Source organism: Amphiura filiformis, chromosome 8 (genome assembly GCF_039555335.1).
Source record: "Amphiura filiformis chromosome 8, Afil_fr2py, whole genome shotgun sequence".
Taxonomy (NCBI): domain Eukaryota; kingdom Metazoa; phylum Echinodermata; class Ophiuroidea; order Amphilepidida; family Amphiuridae; genus Amphiura; species Amphiura filiformis.
The window spans coordinates 58,773,063-58,790,019 of NC_092635.1; the positions used below are offsets into that span (position 1 = coordinate 58,773,063).

The 16,957-nt window shown below is 35.6% G+C and overlaps 1 protein-coding gene across 8 annotated transcripts in view; it reads right to left on the bottom strand.

Annotated features, from left to right (window-relative positions):
• Positions 1-16,957, bottom strand: part of LOC140159295 (uncharacterized) — a 279,856-nt gene that overhangs the window by 14,077 nt on the left and 248,822 nt on the right. For 4 of the 8 annotated variants that reach the window (XM_072182712.1, XM_072182715.1, XM_072182711.1 and 1 more), the window contains 2 exons: positions 14,030-14,155; positions 10,084-10,142 (listed from right to left, as the gene is read on the bottom strand). In XM_072182712.1, the coding sequence (XP_072038813.1) occupies positions 10,084-10,142; positions 14,030-14,155 (185 nt within the window). Of the gene's footprint in view, positions 1-10,083; positions 10,143-10,245; positions 10,314-14,029; positions 14,156-16,957 lie in introns of all 8 variants that reach the window. The other 4 variants (XM_072182718.1, XM_072182716.1, XM_072182713.1 and 1 more) reach the window with 3 other exon arrangements.

A 16,957-nucleotide genomic window follows, 5' to 3' on the forward strand; every position in this document is an offset into this window, starting at 1 on the left:
GTTTTGGACAATTTTTTTCTTCATTACGGAAATCGTTTACAGCTGTTCATGTTAATACACATAAGTTTGCATGGAAAGGAAACATGTTTTAAATCAATGATATGTATCAATATCCTATTGCCCTCAATCAAGAAAAATCTTCAAAGTTCATCTCAAAGAGGTTATACTAGAAATGCCTGGACTCTGTCATATTTACAAGTTGCTGATGGCGGGAAAATAGTGTGCCTCCAGATTCTTCCAACATGCCTGGCAAACTGAGATGTTTGCGATCTATGAGTAATGTGCTATGTCCATTACGCACGGCAAGGGAGTTTCAGGCCTTTACACAAACCTTTGCAATGCTTACAGTGTGATTAACTTATACTTGAAGATGATTCAATTTCAGGCTTTTGCTGACAAATGCCAGAGCTACACTATTTTGATCACCATAAGTAAGAATCCAATATGGTATATTTCTTACAGGGTATGCCGAGTCTGTACTCCCCAATTCTAACCTCTATACTTCATGTCTTACGATAGGTCTTGCACTAGATTTCTTGATGGTGGCTTACTTCAATCGACCATTGTTGTGCACTGTCCCAAGTGCTTCTCACCTGGACATAAAACTATGTCATCTATGCCATTGCACATGCTCCAAGTATACAGAGTGGCATTGTGAAGACACAGTTTTATGGTCCAAAATATAGAATTGCAAGCCATTATGCGGATGGCGAATATCGTCCGTGGACAGCTTTGGCGTGTGCTAACCATGCATGTAAGTTAGCACAATGCACTTAAAACATGTTTTCTTTCAAGCTTGTTGTCCTAACAAAATATTCAATATAATTAGGTCAATGGGGTATTGTCCGAAACCGAAATATAGCCTTTGTTGTATTTTTGAATATTTACATTTATTTGTCAATATGCAAGGAATATGCAACACATATGGGACTAAACTGAAGACAACACGGTCTATGAACACATACTAATTCATTATTATCCATACTTTATAGGAGTACAGATTTGCTGGTACCCATTCTGCATTGCAGTATATCAAGAGTTGCGATGGATTCTATGCAACTAAACTCCAAATAATGGAGCTTGCTTGACATTGAGTACTCTAATCACAGCCAGCAAGATGTATTCACAGCAATGAATATTATATACAACTTCCAAAACTCGAAGTCTATATTTGCAGCAACCAAATTCCTACAAGAGTAGCTTTTAAGAATGCCTTATTCCAGTTGAAATCCATACACCCTCTATGGACGACATGCCCTTAATTTTCAAGTGGAGTCACCCATTCAGGTAACCTGGACGATTAAGGTCATGTCTTCCATAGAGGGTGTAAGGATTTCAACTGAAATAGCCTATCTGTAACAGAGCAGCCACTATGGACCACAAGAGCCTCATCCCAATGACAAAGTCCAATAACCTCAATTACATAAGCATATTTCAAAATTTGACCTCAAGTTGCAGTGTATAAGTTTTTGTACCCAAATCTTCAAAGGTCATTCAATGAATGTACAAATGTATCAGGGTTTAAGAACTGTTCCCCTGATAGATGAGCATGTTGTGGATCCTAGTGAATATACATAGAGACGCCCCTTGTCTTAACAGGTCAGTGCCAGATGCACAACTAACAAAAGGAAAACTATAAAATGTCTTCACCAAACAAGTATTTCCTATGGTGCCCCTTCCACTTGTAAGTTCAAACTTGAGCCACGTCTGGGGAACCCTTTCCTGAAGTCACTTGTGGTACCTGGATAAATTCCTACAGGGTTTATGTGTGTGTGTGACGTGGGTAGCAAGTTGCTAACACTCACGTTTTCCTCGTGAGACTCACACATTTGACATTTGGGTCTTCTTTTGGTCACAGATCTCAGGGTCTCCCAGGGGTCCCCTTTAACTCTCTAGCAATCTGATGATATGTTATTGTCATTTCTTACATCATTTAAGAGCAAAATATGGTACAATGGAAATGATGCCTTCCCCTCTACCCAATTGAGTCTTGGGAGATATGAGGTTAAGAAGATTGTATGTAGTTTAAGCACTGGAAATGGACAGCATAGTCCAACGACTCTTAATATCCCGCCACAATGGGACCAAGCATTGGCCGAATAGGTGAGATATCTGGATAAGTGAATTATGTATAATTCTGCATTGAATGTTATAAAATGGGGGCAACAAATTATTACTTAATATGAGGTAATAACACTGAACGATGGTGTTTTATTAGTGTACACAACATAGTTGTCTTTCTAAATGCTTCAGAATATGAAAATAAAGCTGTCAAAGCAATAGCTACATATTTTCATGAAGATCACATAGATGGATAACAGAGAGACCCTGATAGCAGAGGTCCGGATAAGGGTGGTCTGACTGTATGTATATACCACTATCATCTCTTCTTTTTTTTTTTTTTTTTTGTGTGGGAATGGATATACTGTTATTAAAAGCAAGAATCGATAAGACAAGAACTGTTACTGCAGCCTTGAAAACCTGGCAATCCTAGGGCAGGGAATGATGTGTCTGGGTGTCATCTGAAGGTGAATAATTAGTATTCATAACCTCATTAATAAACGCGATGCGTGCGATCCAATCATATTTTATTATTTGTGAAAACGCTAACGCAAATCGAGGTCATTAATATCTCACAATTGACCGCAAAATGCGTAATTGTTCCAATGTCGCACACAATTGACTTCTGCGTATACCAGACAGCGTCCAACGAACTGCGCGCTGCGCTGGCTGTCGATATTTGGATTATGCGCTACCATATTTGCACAGATTCTGATACGCACTTTTGTTATTGGTCGCTTTGTTTTAGCCTGATCGATTTTGGGAAAGGGAAGATGTAAAATTGTTTATTTTTACAAACTTTTGAGGAAAATTTTGTGTTATTTTGTAAAGTTAAAAGATCAAAGTGACGAAAGAGAATGAGGTTAATATCTTTGCATCGGTTAGAGAGTCGGGCATTGTGAAAATCTAAACATTTTGCTTGGACCTCGAATATCCTCGGGCTGCGCCCTCGGGATATTCCTCGGTTCCAAAGGCAAAATGTTTAGATTTTTCACAATGCCTCCAAATAACCGATGCGCAGTTATTAACCTCTAAATAATATGAGGACAATGTGATGGATGTGTCATACATGTCTTTGTGAAAAATGTTTTTGCCATTCTAATTATATATCCTCAATGCATCTTATGCTGCTGATACCAATTGGTGATTTCCCTAATTAGACTTTAGTGATAATGGCCAGGAAGTCTGAAAGAAGTTGTGCCAAATGTGTTCACTTTAGTGATCTTTTTTCAAATTTTTTGAACATTTTGATGATATTTTTTTTGACTTCACAAGCCATAACAGGCTTTTGGAAAGAGATTTTCTCCAGCAATTGGCCAAGCACACTAGCTCCTGTCATTAGCACCAATCTGGCTGGAAATGTGGGGGGACAACCAGCCAAAATTGTTAGAAAGGTGAGGGGGACACGTCCTCCATCCTCCCGAAATTGATGCCCATGGCTCCTATCAGAATTTAATCATGCCTCAATGTGGAATAACTGAACATGTATTGTGTCAATGAAGCTACTCTTGCAGAAGACATTGATTGCTGTGTTTTCACACAACCGAGTTCTCAAAATAAGAAAACGACGAAATCAAAAATGGCTGCTTCATGTAAAAATTCAGGAATCATCTTAGAAACCACTACCACACAGACTAAGCATTTGGAAATTGGAAATTGGCTTAACATAAATGAAAACAGTATAATATAATTTCTTTAAACAGCAGCCATACCGATACAACTTGAGTTGCACCATATCAAAACAATACACTTGCTAACAATAAGTGGTGTATTCAATTGGAATACAAACTTTTTCTACACAATGTGAACATAATTTTGATCATCAAAAGTGCCCATGTCATCATCATGGACATAATTCAAAATGGCGGCCCAATGAAAGATACTACTACAGAAACTTGTTCAGAAGAAAGTAAGTTACAGTACCTTGTGCATAAATTTACATCACATTGTGTTGTGAACGTCATGCTGGCTGTGATATATAGAGTCATCAGGATGTAATCGACATAACATTGAAGAGTATATCTACACTATTTACACTATATAGAACATGCACTTTTTGTTTGCCAAAAACGCTTGCATATAATACCTACTCAAAAATGAATACAGAAATTGCTTCATTTCCACAAGCTGTGGAACTTGATATAGGCCTATTTCAAGAATCCAAGAATGTAAAATAGATGGACAAATTCTTCAATATTCAATTACCTATAAACCATGTTTTTAACTCAATTGAATTTCATGCACTCTTAAAATCGACACAAGTGTCCCTCACTAAAACCCTTTCTTCACTTGACATTTAGTACTTTATTTTGAAAATGGCAATTCGTAAGCTTTTCCACCACACTCTTATCAAATGTGATGCGATCAAGCATAATCAGTCGGAACTCGGAAATATTAATTTTTTCAGTTTCTTATAGGATAGTAAAAAGCATTTACAAATCTGCATTTTGCAGAAAACCCCACTGAAATTGAACAACCAGTTCCAAAGATATGAGCAATTAAAGAGTTTCCAAAACAACACAAAACAAAAGGAAATATTTCGTTTGTTTGGCTAAATCTCAAAATCAATATTTCCAAGTTCCGACTGATTTTGCTTGATCACATCACAAATGTTTATAAAGTTTCTATCAAGTGATCAGATGGAGCAAAACAATCTGAATATGCAAATGGGCCAGGACTTTTGTTTTGATTTCTTTCTCTAAAACACAAATTGTAGCAAGAGTTTTTGGGAAACAAACAATACATGCTATAGATCCAGCTCTAAGCTGCCTGGAGAGGCATCCACAGAATGCTTACTCAAAGTTCATCAAATTGTATAAACTGAACTAATAAAATAGTTCAAATCTTTACGGGAAAAAAATTAAGCATCACACTTTTTATTTGAAGACAGGAGAGTAAAATTACATTTTAATAAAAACCACAGCCAAATGTCATGATCAAAATTTGAAAAAATATGGTTGATGCTTTTTTTTAAAGAATAATTATGGTGTTCTACATCATCATTCAAACAATAACATTAGATTATTTGCCTATTATTTACCATTTTACAGGTACTTTGAGTAAACATTGGATGGCTGAAAATAAATCTTGTGAAGTGTACTACATTCTCTGAGTTTTCAGTTATTTTGTTATGCCCACTGCAACAGATTGTGTTCAACACCCAAAAGCTAATCACATGGACATAGAGCAACATCCATATTGAGAGGAGATTGCAAGAATGGCCATCAGCAATAGCTGCCAGGTGTCATATGTGTACAATATAGAATGCAGAAATTGTCAAATGTCTTTAGGGCAGCTATTGCAGAAGGGTTTCCTTGCAATAAATCCCTCCATATAGCTGTATTCTGAATGTTCCACTCTAGGTCCGTGATGTAAAAATCGCACTTGCTCATGATATCCAAATGCCCACTGATTGATCTACCAACAGTATGCCAGCATTTGGGAAATTCTTAACACAATCACGCACAACATCATGGGAAAACAAAACTGGTGTTGCTACTGTCATTGCTTAGCAGCTTCAGAAAACTCTGAGAAGTATATTGATAACGGTACAATATGATTAGCTGCATCATGCCTATATAATAGATAACATTTCTACTGTACAAGAACATTCCCATGAAAGCTGGTACCTTCAGGGTCTGGGGCCAGGAGCCTGTGGGGCTGGGGCCAGGAGCCTGGGGCCTGGGCCAGGACTGGAAAGGGAAAGATTTTCAGCTTCTGTACAGTCTGCCCAAATTCTTTCCAAATCAAGTCAACCATACTTTATACAGAAAGCAAAAATTTGCACAACCAATCTTGAAGTATAGAGGTATAGGTTCCAAATTCTGAGCAAATTTCAGATCAGGATATTCCATTTAAAATTCATACACCACCTATGGAAAACATTACTTTAATATTTCACACAGGGAATGTGAATTTTAAATAGGGTTACCTGAATGAGTGATTTCATCAGGGATTTCATTTGAAATCTACACCCACTGTGTGGGAGATTAAGGCCATGTCCTCCAAAGGGGAGTGTGAATTTTAAATAGGGTTTCCTGATTGAGTGACTTCATAGGGGAGTGTGGATTTTAAACGAAATAGCCCATTGGGTTTCAAAAACAAGCTTCCAAAATCGATGATGATATTTCAGAGGGTACTTTTCAACTGATGAAACCGACTAAATGAAAATTCAATGCCTATGATTTGAATATCATCAGTCATATCTTTACATTGGGATTGATACCAGTTTAACATAGGTACACAATTGTTAGGGAACATTTTTTAGTATCTGAGCAGTAGTTGAAGACATGCCATGCAATTTCCAATTAACAGGACGACGTGCATGTACAAAATACAGGCTCGACAAAATGCCTAAAATTAACGCAGTAATTGCTGCCAAATTGTCAATGTTGGGAAGGACTTTGCAAAATAAGGTCTTGTAAATTTCCTTCAATTCTCTTACTGCATTATAGACTATTTAGTATAACCAAAGACCATGGGCAAAGTGGGTGGGTTATAACAATTTGGCAACACTTTCTCTTGGACTTCTGTTGACACATTGAAAAAATAAAAATATACCAAATAAACAGACATTCAAGTAATAAAACAATGATGATAACAACAAGATATATTCTATGATATGTAGCAGCTGCAGTCGATACCAATGCTATCTAAATATATGCATCATCCATGATATGAAAACGGAGACAGTTATAACCTTGAGACAGGTACGATGCTGTGGAAAAAATATAGTAAGTTATTTCTAGTTAGAAAATCTAGTTAGTCTTGTGCACAGTCTGGTGCAAAAGTGATCAACATCATGCACTCTACCTACATCTCTGTTGTGTCATGCGATGAAGTGCAGTCCTATAATGTCTCGTGCTGTCGTTATAAACTGTGCTGCTAATTATAAATATCATTATATGTGTCCTTTTTGTAAGTTTTTGATTCAATTTTGTTATTTTTTTGATAATTTTGATAGAAATTATACACCAGATGTAAACACATCATAGCATGCAAATTTGGTTGTATTTATTTCCAAAATAGGAAAACTTCCGAAAATTATTAATCCAAAAAACATTACTTTCTGAAGTAACGCTGTATTTGTTATTATTTCTAACATCGTCATAGCAACTACTCTTACCCAAGATGCATCAGTGACATGCAATGTCGTGCCCAAAGTATATAGCAAGCAGTATATAAAATGCAGGCAGAAAGGTTCTAATAAAACACTAGAATCATTGTTGGTTAAGTTGAAGCGCAAAAATAGTTTGTTTTTTTGCGCTGGTAAAATCTCAGAGCAGGAGTTAAGGAAGCATTTTTGTTGTTGCTTGTTTTATTAGAAGAAAGACAAGCTTTTGGAAACTTAAAAAGTAAATTTTAGACCATCAAATGATCAGTTTCCACAAATTAAGTAACAAAAGCGATGTATAGAAACAAATTGAAGATTATGTAGTTTAAATGAAAAATTCAAATGATAAAACTGCAATAATTGTTTCAAAAGTATAGAGCAAGTTTTGTTAATGTCTAACTCACTTCGCGTAGTGTCCAAAATGTTGTCCAAAACGCCTACAGCAAAGTAAACACAAACATTGTTTTTTTGATTTTGAGATATAGAAACATTGGATGCTCTGGTGTTTCTAGTGTCTAGAAACATTGGATGCTCTGGTGTTTCTAGTATTCTAGAAACATTGGATGCTCTGGTGTTTCTAGTGTCTAGAAACATTGGATGCTCTGGTGTTTCTAGTGTCTAGAAACATTGGATGCTCTGGTGTTTCTAGTGTTCTAGAAATGTTAGATATTCTGGTGTTTCTAGTGTTCTGTTTCTTCAGTGATTATAACTTAGCAAGCACAGAATGGTTCTACATGGGATGACTAGTTACCATGGTAACCCACACACACACACACAACCACACAAATATCTCATTTAGGTTATAGGTGATTCGAAAATTCATTCTTATCGAAATATGATGATGATCAAAAGTCTTATTTCAAAGTTGAATATTTTGTATAAACATTAAATTGTTTCAAGTAGTAATTTTTGTTTGGCAAAACCAGTAAGTTTTTACTTACTAATATTTCGTCCATCTCGTCGGAGGACTTCATCAGATGTGAGCATCTGATCCACTTTCCCGGGAAACTGGCTTCCGGTTTTAAATTGTTTTCATGGAAGTTTAGTCAACATCAGCTATTCTGTATTTCTCTTGTCAGGTTGCATAGATGACCGTGAGATTTACAGCACACCCACAATTTGAATTAAGTATTCATTTCAGCCAGTTCTTCATTTATAAAGAGGTAAAATGGACCACCCCACGTCGCTACGCCACTGGACACCTGCTTGGTCATGACATCAAATATATTACCTCATCTATATACCACCATTTCACATGGAAAATAATAAGGCACATCATCTAATTTAGTCCCATTCACTACTTGCACAGTTCCGCCAATGACTGGTTCGCTTCTCATTCATGTGTGCTGCCAGTTCGAGGCTCTCCTCGCACATTGTGCATGATGGCGGCACTATGCAAGTTGTGAATAGCACTATCGGTGTGCCTGGTAGGTACCGATAGCTCATTCTATCACCTACCCTGAACATTTGTGCAGTGCTGTCATTTTTGTCAAAAATGACATCATAGGTGAAGAACTGGCTGAAATTTATCATACTAGTAATCAGCAGGTAATTGTTTTTCCTGGAGAGGGGGCACTGGACATTGACAAGGGGGTATCATGCATGACCAAAAATTCATATAAAAGGGTCTTTTTTCATGATTGAGTGCTAGTGCTGTATAGGTATCCTGAATAGGGAATGAAATTTCAGAAAAAGGATGTACTTTGGCACAATAAATCTGTTTAGGGTCCTTTCAGAAAAATATAACAAGTGATTTTAACTGATTTAGCTTAAAAGTTCTGACCTTTTCAATATTTGTGTTTTCCAAATAGTAGTAAAGAGTTTTAAAGTCAAGAAAATGAATGATTTACTTGAAAAGGGGTAAAAATAGTGTCACTACTTGCTTAGGGTCATGCATAATACTCTTTCCTCAATGACCAGTGACCCCTCCGTAATAATTTTCAACTTTGAATTACTTGATATACTTTTGATGGTCCAGCCTCGATAAGAATCAATCTTGTCCTCACCATGCCTATATTACAAGCTTTGCCTACCACCAAGGGTCGGGAGGGGGGAATATCCTGGGATAAAAGAGTCCATATCTAAAAGCATCATGTAAAAAAAATGTTAATTGCTTTTGTCTAGAAGGATTTCACTATCGGTAGTTATATTATATTAGTCGGTTTGCTAATCAAATTCAATCTGCTAGAATATAATTTAAACTGTTCCGTTTCATTGTATTTTCCATCACTTTGGTGTACAGTGCTAGACTTGGAGAGAATTCTGGTAAAATTGTATGTAGACAGGATCCTTGTAAACTTTATTGAAATTATGAAGGAAAAAGGGGGATTTTCTGAAGTAGCTGTTAGGGTAATAGAACCCCTTTAAGCAAAGCATGTAAACCTGAAACAAAACAAGTGTGGCAACACTGTGACATAAAACAACATAAATAACGGCAACATGTACAACAAACTGTCAATTCAAAGTCCAAGAGGCAACACTAAAGCTATTATAATAACATGATTTTAAGACAAAAGTGTGTTGATGATTAGCGTAATAGACCTCGGGATCGCTTACTACGAATGACTGGAAGAAAGAGTGGTGAGGGGTTCACTCACGGCTCACATGACCAACACTACACGACACAGATGTAGATGAAGTATTACAGGCTGTGAATGAGATAGTAAGACGTAAAATATAGCAGAAGTCAATTATTCTATAAGTCAGCGTCAACTTAGTAGCGACAGCTGGAAATAACAGAAGGACGTCGTAGCAGCAGCGCTGAACCCATCGGGCTCCAACCGCCATGGACATGACGAAGATTTGTCAGAGATAGCAGGCAAGAAGACAGCAAGATGCGATAAATTTTTGTTTGTTTGGTTTTGAAGTAGTTGGAGAAGAGTACGAACGGGCACGCCATTGCTACTTACTGATAATTTGACCGGGTCTTAGGAACTGACAGCGATCGCCACCATAGTTGTTGTCACAACTGTAGAGGAAGTAGTGCAAAAACAGTAGCGAAAAAAACAAAACATTATTAACGATAAAAACAAGGTCAAGATCAATGACCTTTGACCTCAAGTAGTACTTACTTTTATCTGTGTCAGACTTATAGCGCCTCTTGAAATCACAACGCTCACTACTGTAATACGTAGGACAGCTGCAGGTAGGGTACAATACACAAATAAATGCTAGGAGAACATAGAAATGATAGCGCATACGTACATATCAACAAGTTAAAAGCGCGTGCATGACAACGTCAACATCACGCTGAGAATGAGATAAATAATTAAATCTAAACGATAACAAGACAGTGTATGTGGTATTCTAGTACTGTACGCATGGCGGTCTTTTCTAAAAATGGTCATCAATGCATACGATTTGTGAAAAGCGCCCTCAATGATAAACCATTATGAATATTGATTGTTCCGTGTATTAGAATACCACATGCACATAAAATTAAATGACGACAAACCAATCCTGTTTTTGAGGTCTGATTAATTGCGTCATTATTTAAATTTTATGCAAATTTGTTTGTTATCTGAATTATGCATGTTATTAAGATCAACAATAATTTTTCTTCCAGTTTTTTGTATTAATTTGTAAAAAAAATACGTTCCAGCCTTTTGCAAAATTTTTTCTCAAATATTCACAAAGGAATAAAACTTCCAAAACACAAAAATATTTCACTGATGCTGGAACAAAGAAATAGTTAAAATTAATGATGATTTACATATTTAATTGATTTAAATACAAGTTGAGCATGGCAGAATCCTTGTTGATGACACTTATCTGAACCGTTTTGAGACACCCAAAATGCAAGGCCTAAACACTGCAAACACTTTCGGAAGTACCAATTTTTGTTCATTTGAGACATTAATTGACGAGGGAATCCGACAGGAAACTCATCTCGCAAATATTGTGTAAACCTAAATCCAATTTGAATCGATTGAATGTAGGGTAGGAAATTGGAACCAAAATTTATCTTCAATACCTTGTAAAATCAAATCATGTTTAACTTGAAGTTTAACATGTAAATCAAACACAAGTGTACACAAAATGTGGAATAATAATTACAATTCATCTGTGTTATTATACAAGGATTCAGACATACATTTGAAAATATATATAAAGTTTGATATGGCATTGATGCAATGATTATGATTATGTATTTTTTCCAAACACTGCACCCAGTTTGTGAAAATGATATGTTTGAGTACAACGCATTGAATTAACCCCAAATGCCCATAATTTAAAAAAAGTTAGGAAAAAGCAATTTTATTTTATTTAACCTTTAATTGTAAAACTATGCAGGGAAATTAAGCACAACTAAGAGTCAATAAAGCTTTTATGGAACTAATTGCATTTAATTATGAGTTTATCATAATTAGTCCTAATTTGTCCAAACTTGGTTTGTCTTGTTACAAAATACACACGACTAACTAAACTAAACTAACTTAAAATATGGTTTAGTTGGTTTTTCATTAGTAGGTTTGTTAATGATTAGTACTATTAATTAGTGTGAGTTGGGTTTGAGGTGAGGATAAAGTGAAACTAAATAAATAAAAGCAAACAAACAACAAGCATTTTTTTCAGCAGTCAATACCTGGGTAGGTTTCAACAACAAAAAATAATCAAGCAAAAACGTATAATGCAGCTTGTACCACAGGCTGTACATAAGACAGCATACAAAATATGCAAACACTTGTCAAAATTACATTATGCACAAGTTTCTATTTAGTCTACTACCAACCACCAATGGAAATGCACTATAAATATACACAGGGGAAACTGTTGACAAAAATACAATTGTTTTACAATTTAACTTAAATACATTGAAATGTATCAAAACTGCATTAAAATTGAATTAAAAGTTGAACAAAAATATTTGATTTTCTAACAGTAATTAAAGAAGTTAAAGAAATGAAAATTAACAACTTGGGATTACACTTTTTTTTTTCTTTGGTTTGACAAACCAAACTAGTAAAATACACTTATTGTTTATATTGAAAATAACTTTCTTAATCTGAAATTTCAGTTATAGATAAATTTAACAAAAAAAGTTTGAATGGCAACCTCAAACAATAATAGTTGAAGGAAGAATAAAAAAAAGATAAATCAATTCATAAAACTTTTTTTAGGAGTTTTTCTTACCTACTGATGAATTTTGGTTAAAATCAAACCAGCAGTTAAAAGGAAAGTTAATATATACACTGACTAATTCAATAATTTATAGCTTTCAGAATTTTCATCATAAAGGGTATGTTGCTTTTGTCCAATACAAACTAATACAAACTTATACTGGAAACTGATTGAAGAGATGATGAAACAGTAGAGGGCTCTTTTCGGGTGTTCTCAAGAAGAGCTGTAAGAGAGCTGTTACACTGTAAAAATACCACATATTTTTATCACAGCAATGAAACAACTCCTATGTTCTCTAAATTTGTTTGTGAGAAGAGCAAGGTGCCCCTCTCAAAAGACAGTTCCTGCCAAACTCTAGTATTTCCAATTATTTTGTCTTAAAATTCAAATTTATTCTAGGATTTCATATGGTATGTTTGAATGGTTTGAAAACTATGTCTAAATTGAAAATATTCTGTATTGAAATGAAATAATATGGATGTAATGTCAAAAAATGTCAAAAAAATAAGAACTAATAATACTGATAATAATAATTCACTTTTAAAATGCTGTTTAAAATTAAAATAATCCTATTTAAATGGGTGAACTGAATAGCAGTTGTTTAAAATAATTAAAAAGCTTGTTTAAAATTCTTAGACAACATGTTTAAATATTGTAAGCAACTGGTTGGTTGGCAGTTCACCCATTAAACAGGGAATATTAAAACTTTTAAACAGTGTTTTAATAGTGTAATAATAATAATAATAATAATAATAAATAATATAAAAAAATAATACCTAATAATAATAACAATAATGATATTTAAAAATTGGAACAATATATTAAACCATGCTCTGTTCAAATCATTTGGAGCTCTGCATTTAATATCACTGAGTCAAAGGTCAAAATCTGAACTATGACCCAGACCTGATGAGGTCCTTCATTGACCTTTTCAGTAAATCCCATAATTCCTTGCGGTTAGACCCCAGATGTCATCATTTGATGTCACACCGATGCGCACATCGTTTAGCGAACATTGCTATTTGCTACTGTGGATTGCAAGTCGGCGTAACGCCAAATGACGACATCTGGGGTATAACGCAAGGAATTATGGGATTTATCGAAAAGGTCAATTGGAAGTACAAATTCCAAATCCCCCCATCGATCTGAAAATTTAGAAATAGTAAAATTGCTGAAAATTGCCCCCCCCCCCCCTCCCCCCAATAGGATGAGTCACTATGCCAATTACAATTACTGCATTCCACCCCTGGTATCAAGATATCTTTGGTAAGCTTAGTGAGGGTTTTCTATTTTAAAAAAATTACCCTCTGCCTTAGTGGTTCATTATTGCACACCCTTGTTTCATTTAAACAGATTGAATCTTGACCTTTGACCTCATGGAATTTAATGCCGAGTTTCAAATGATGTAACCAGAACATATCACAAAATAATTACGATGAAGAAATCTACTCTATCTCTAAGCATCAAAAACAGATTGCTGCAAATTGACCAAGCGATGGCTCACTGTTCACAATAAATACAGTGCAAAAAATGGGTTTGGTCAATAGGGGGCTCACTACAACCAGCACCAACCACCATAATGATAATCATAAATAACAATAATGTTCGATATAACACGAGCAGCCGTCAACAATAACAGTAAGCCACAGAGGGCGCAATATTAATAATTGTAACAATAATGTAGCGATGAATGAATTGATGATTTTCTAAACTTTTTGATGCGAGTTTACTCACATGCACGGAGGTTCATTGACGGCCCCAAAGGAGCGGCATACGCCCCCATTGAGGCAGAAGCCTTCGTAACAGGTCACGTCGGGATCGAATAGGTCACAGCGATCCCCGGTGTATTGATTAGGACACCTGTATGAATCAGAGCACAGAACTGGAACATGGCTTGGCTTGAAGAAAACAATTACATAATCTATACCTTTACAAAATAAGATGAGATGAAATGACGGACATCTCCACAATTGCAAACACTGACATGGTTTAACACATGATATGGGAGAGTGAAGTGAAGTTTTTTCGACAAATGAAATTTTTTTCCAACAAAATGTTGCCATTTTGATGCATCAGCTTTTACATAAAACTAAAATACAATTGTCAATTGGGCTATTCGATTTAAAATCCACACTCCCCCTGTGGAAGATTTTGGAAATATCCTCCACAGGGGGAATATGAATTTCAAATGGAATGAACACATTAGGCAGCTCTATTTGAATTTCATACACCCTCTGAGAAAGATTAAACCTGAATCTTCCACTGAGGGAAAGCGAGTTTCAAATGGAGCTGCTAATATCAATTCCATTTGAAATTCATACTCCCCTGTGGAAAGTATTTCCAAAATCTTCCACAGGAGAGAGCAGATTTTAAATGGAACAGCCCATTACACATTACCACAGCCCAACTTGACAAAGAATATGCAACAAAATCTGAACACTCAAACTTGCTCTCCAAATAAACATAGAATGGCAACTGGTTTGGAGACTCAACGTTAGACAGTTTCCATATCTTTGTGAAGTTGGGCTATGTTACAAAAGAAAACACATATTGAAACTTCTAAGCCCTACTTAATTAACAAAATACAGTGCACTCATATGATGTGCTTCTACGTCATATTAAACACAACTGAATGGCACAACAGTTTGTCAATGACATGCTGCAAATAAAAAACAATTCATACATTTTCAGTGACTGTCACTTAGTCCTCAGGCTTCAACATGCTAGTGAACTTGTGCTCTCAAACATGTGTAAACTGATCATGTGAACCGTTCCTAAAGGATGGCACATTGGGCTTTTCTATTTAAAAATCACACTACCTCTGTGGATGATTTTGGAAATATCTCCACAGTGTGATCTCCACAGGGGGAGTATGAATTTCAAATGGAATGTTTAAGAATTAGATACAATGGCCAATAACATGAAATTCATCTATCTTCCATCCAATATTGTGCAACATCAATTTCTTGAAACTACTGCACTGACAAATTTCAACACTGACAATTTCACTTTGAAATTTACAGCAGATAAGTGCAGGTACTGAGGACTGCAACTTCTTCAGTTTGACCCAGACTGAGTTAATTGGCTACCTGAACTTTTCTAGTCTTGCCTTTATCTTTCTGGACTAACATGGTTACTTTCTGGACTTGAACTGAACCACAGGTCAAACCCGGGGGGGGGGGGGGGTACCCCGTACAAATAACCACACGGGGCCGTCCCGCAAACATGGGTAGCATTTTCAGCCTTCTGGTATATCAATGACCCCTTTTTCAAAGCCTATTTTGGTATATGAATGGGTCCTTTTTCAAAATTTTCTCAATTTTTTGGAAAACAGCCCAATTTTCCCTTAATCTAGCCAAAATTTTCCCCAAATCTTGGGAAAATTGGTAAAAAGTAAGACAATTTTGGGTAAATTCGTATATAAATTGGTATATCAATGGGTCCAAATTTCTTGAAAAATTGGTATATTTATGGGTCTACTTCCAAAATCTCAGCGGCACGTCCCTACCAAAACCAAACTTGAGTACCCCCCCCCCCCGGGTCAAATACTGACTGCACATACTCTGACATTCTACCCATTGAATTTGCCATTATATTCAAGGATAAAATATATTTGTACTTTTAAATCTAGCATGAGAAATGCAAGCCCTAGCAGAGTGGATTAGAATCATGGCCGACTCTACCAATAGATTCAGTGCCCAAGACCATGGACCACTCTGCCACCTAGCCCTCATATTTACCATCTGTACCAAATATATGAATGGTCCACCAACCAACAACAGTTTGAAGCAATGTGGTGTTACCTAGTAAAGTGAAACTTATCAATACACATTAAACACCATTTTCACATTAAATCATCTATAGGCTATATCTTTCCATAGTTACCAGATTCTTTCAAATACGGTAAAAAAAAGACTCCACAATCTAATTACAGGGATAACCATGTAAATAACTAACAACAAAATGCTGAAATTGTGATAATATTCTAAAAACAAAATGAATGCATAGAACAGCATGTCATACATACACCATGTTACACAATTCTGTGAATCCATGCACAAGTGATGATGTTATGAGTGAACTCAAAATAATCAACTGTATCAAAGGCTTTAAATAAACCGAACATCAAAGCCTCGGACAAACTGAAAATACATTTACTTCAGCTACAAACATGTCATTTGATATTGTAACATGCTTTTTCACAGTAAAAACTTTGCTTTTAGAAAACAATCCCTAGATAAATTGAAAGCATATGTTCACACGATCACTATATTTGAATGACTTCGTGATAACTTTCAAGCACTAGATGTCTCAACAATAAAAACAAGATTATTTTGGCAACTTCTTTGAGTCAAGCGAGGCAAATAAACATGGTACACTTTGTCTCTTTGCCTAAGCTTGCTGCAAGCAGTTTGCAAACATTTCTCACTGCATACGGGTTGATATAGAGATAGGATGTATACTTTTTTGTATACTTTTTTATATGGATTGAATTTAAAGAAAGGCTTCAATTAAAGAGTGATATTTACTTTTTACCTCCACTGCCAATAAGAGAAAATATTCTTTTAAAGAGAGAGAGAGTCACTGCCATTTTGTTAGGCACCCATTCAACCAGCAATTTGTAGATACATTTAATGCAGAAAATGCTTAGTTTTCTAGTTG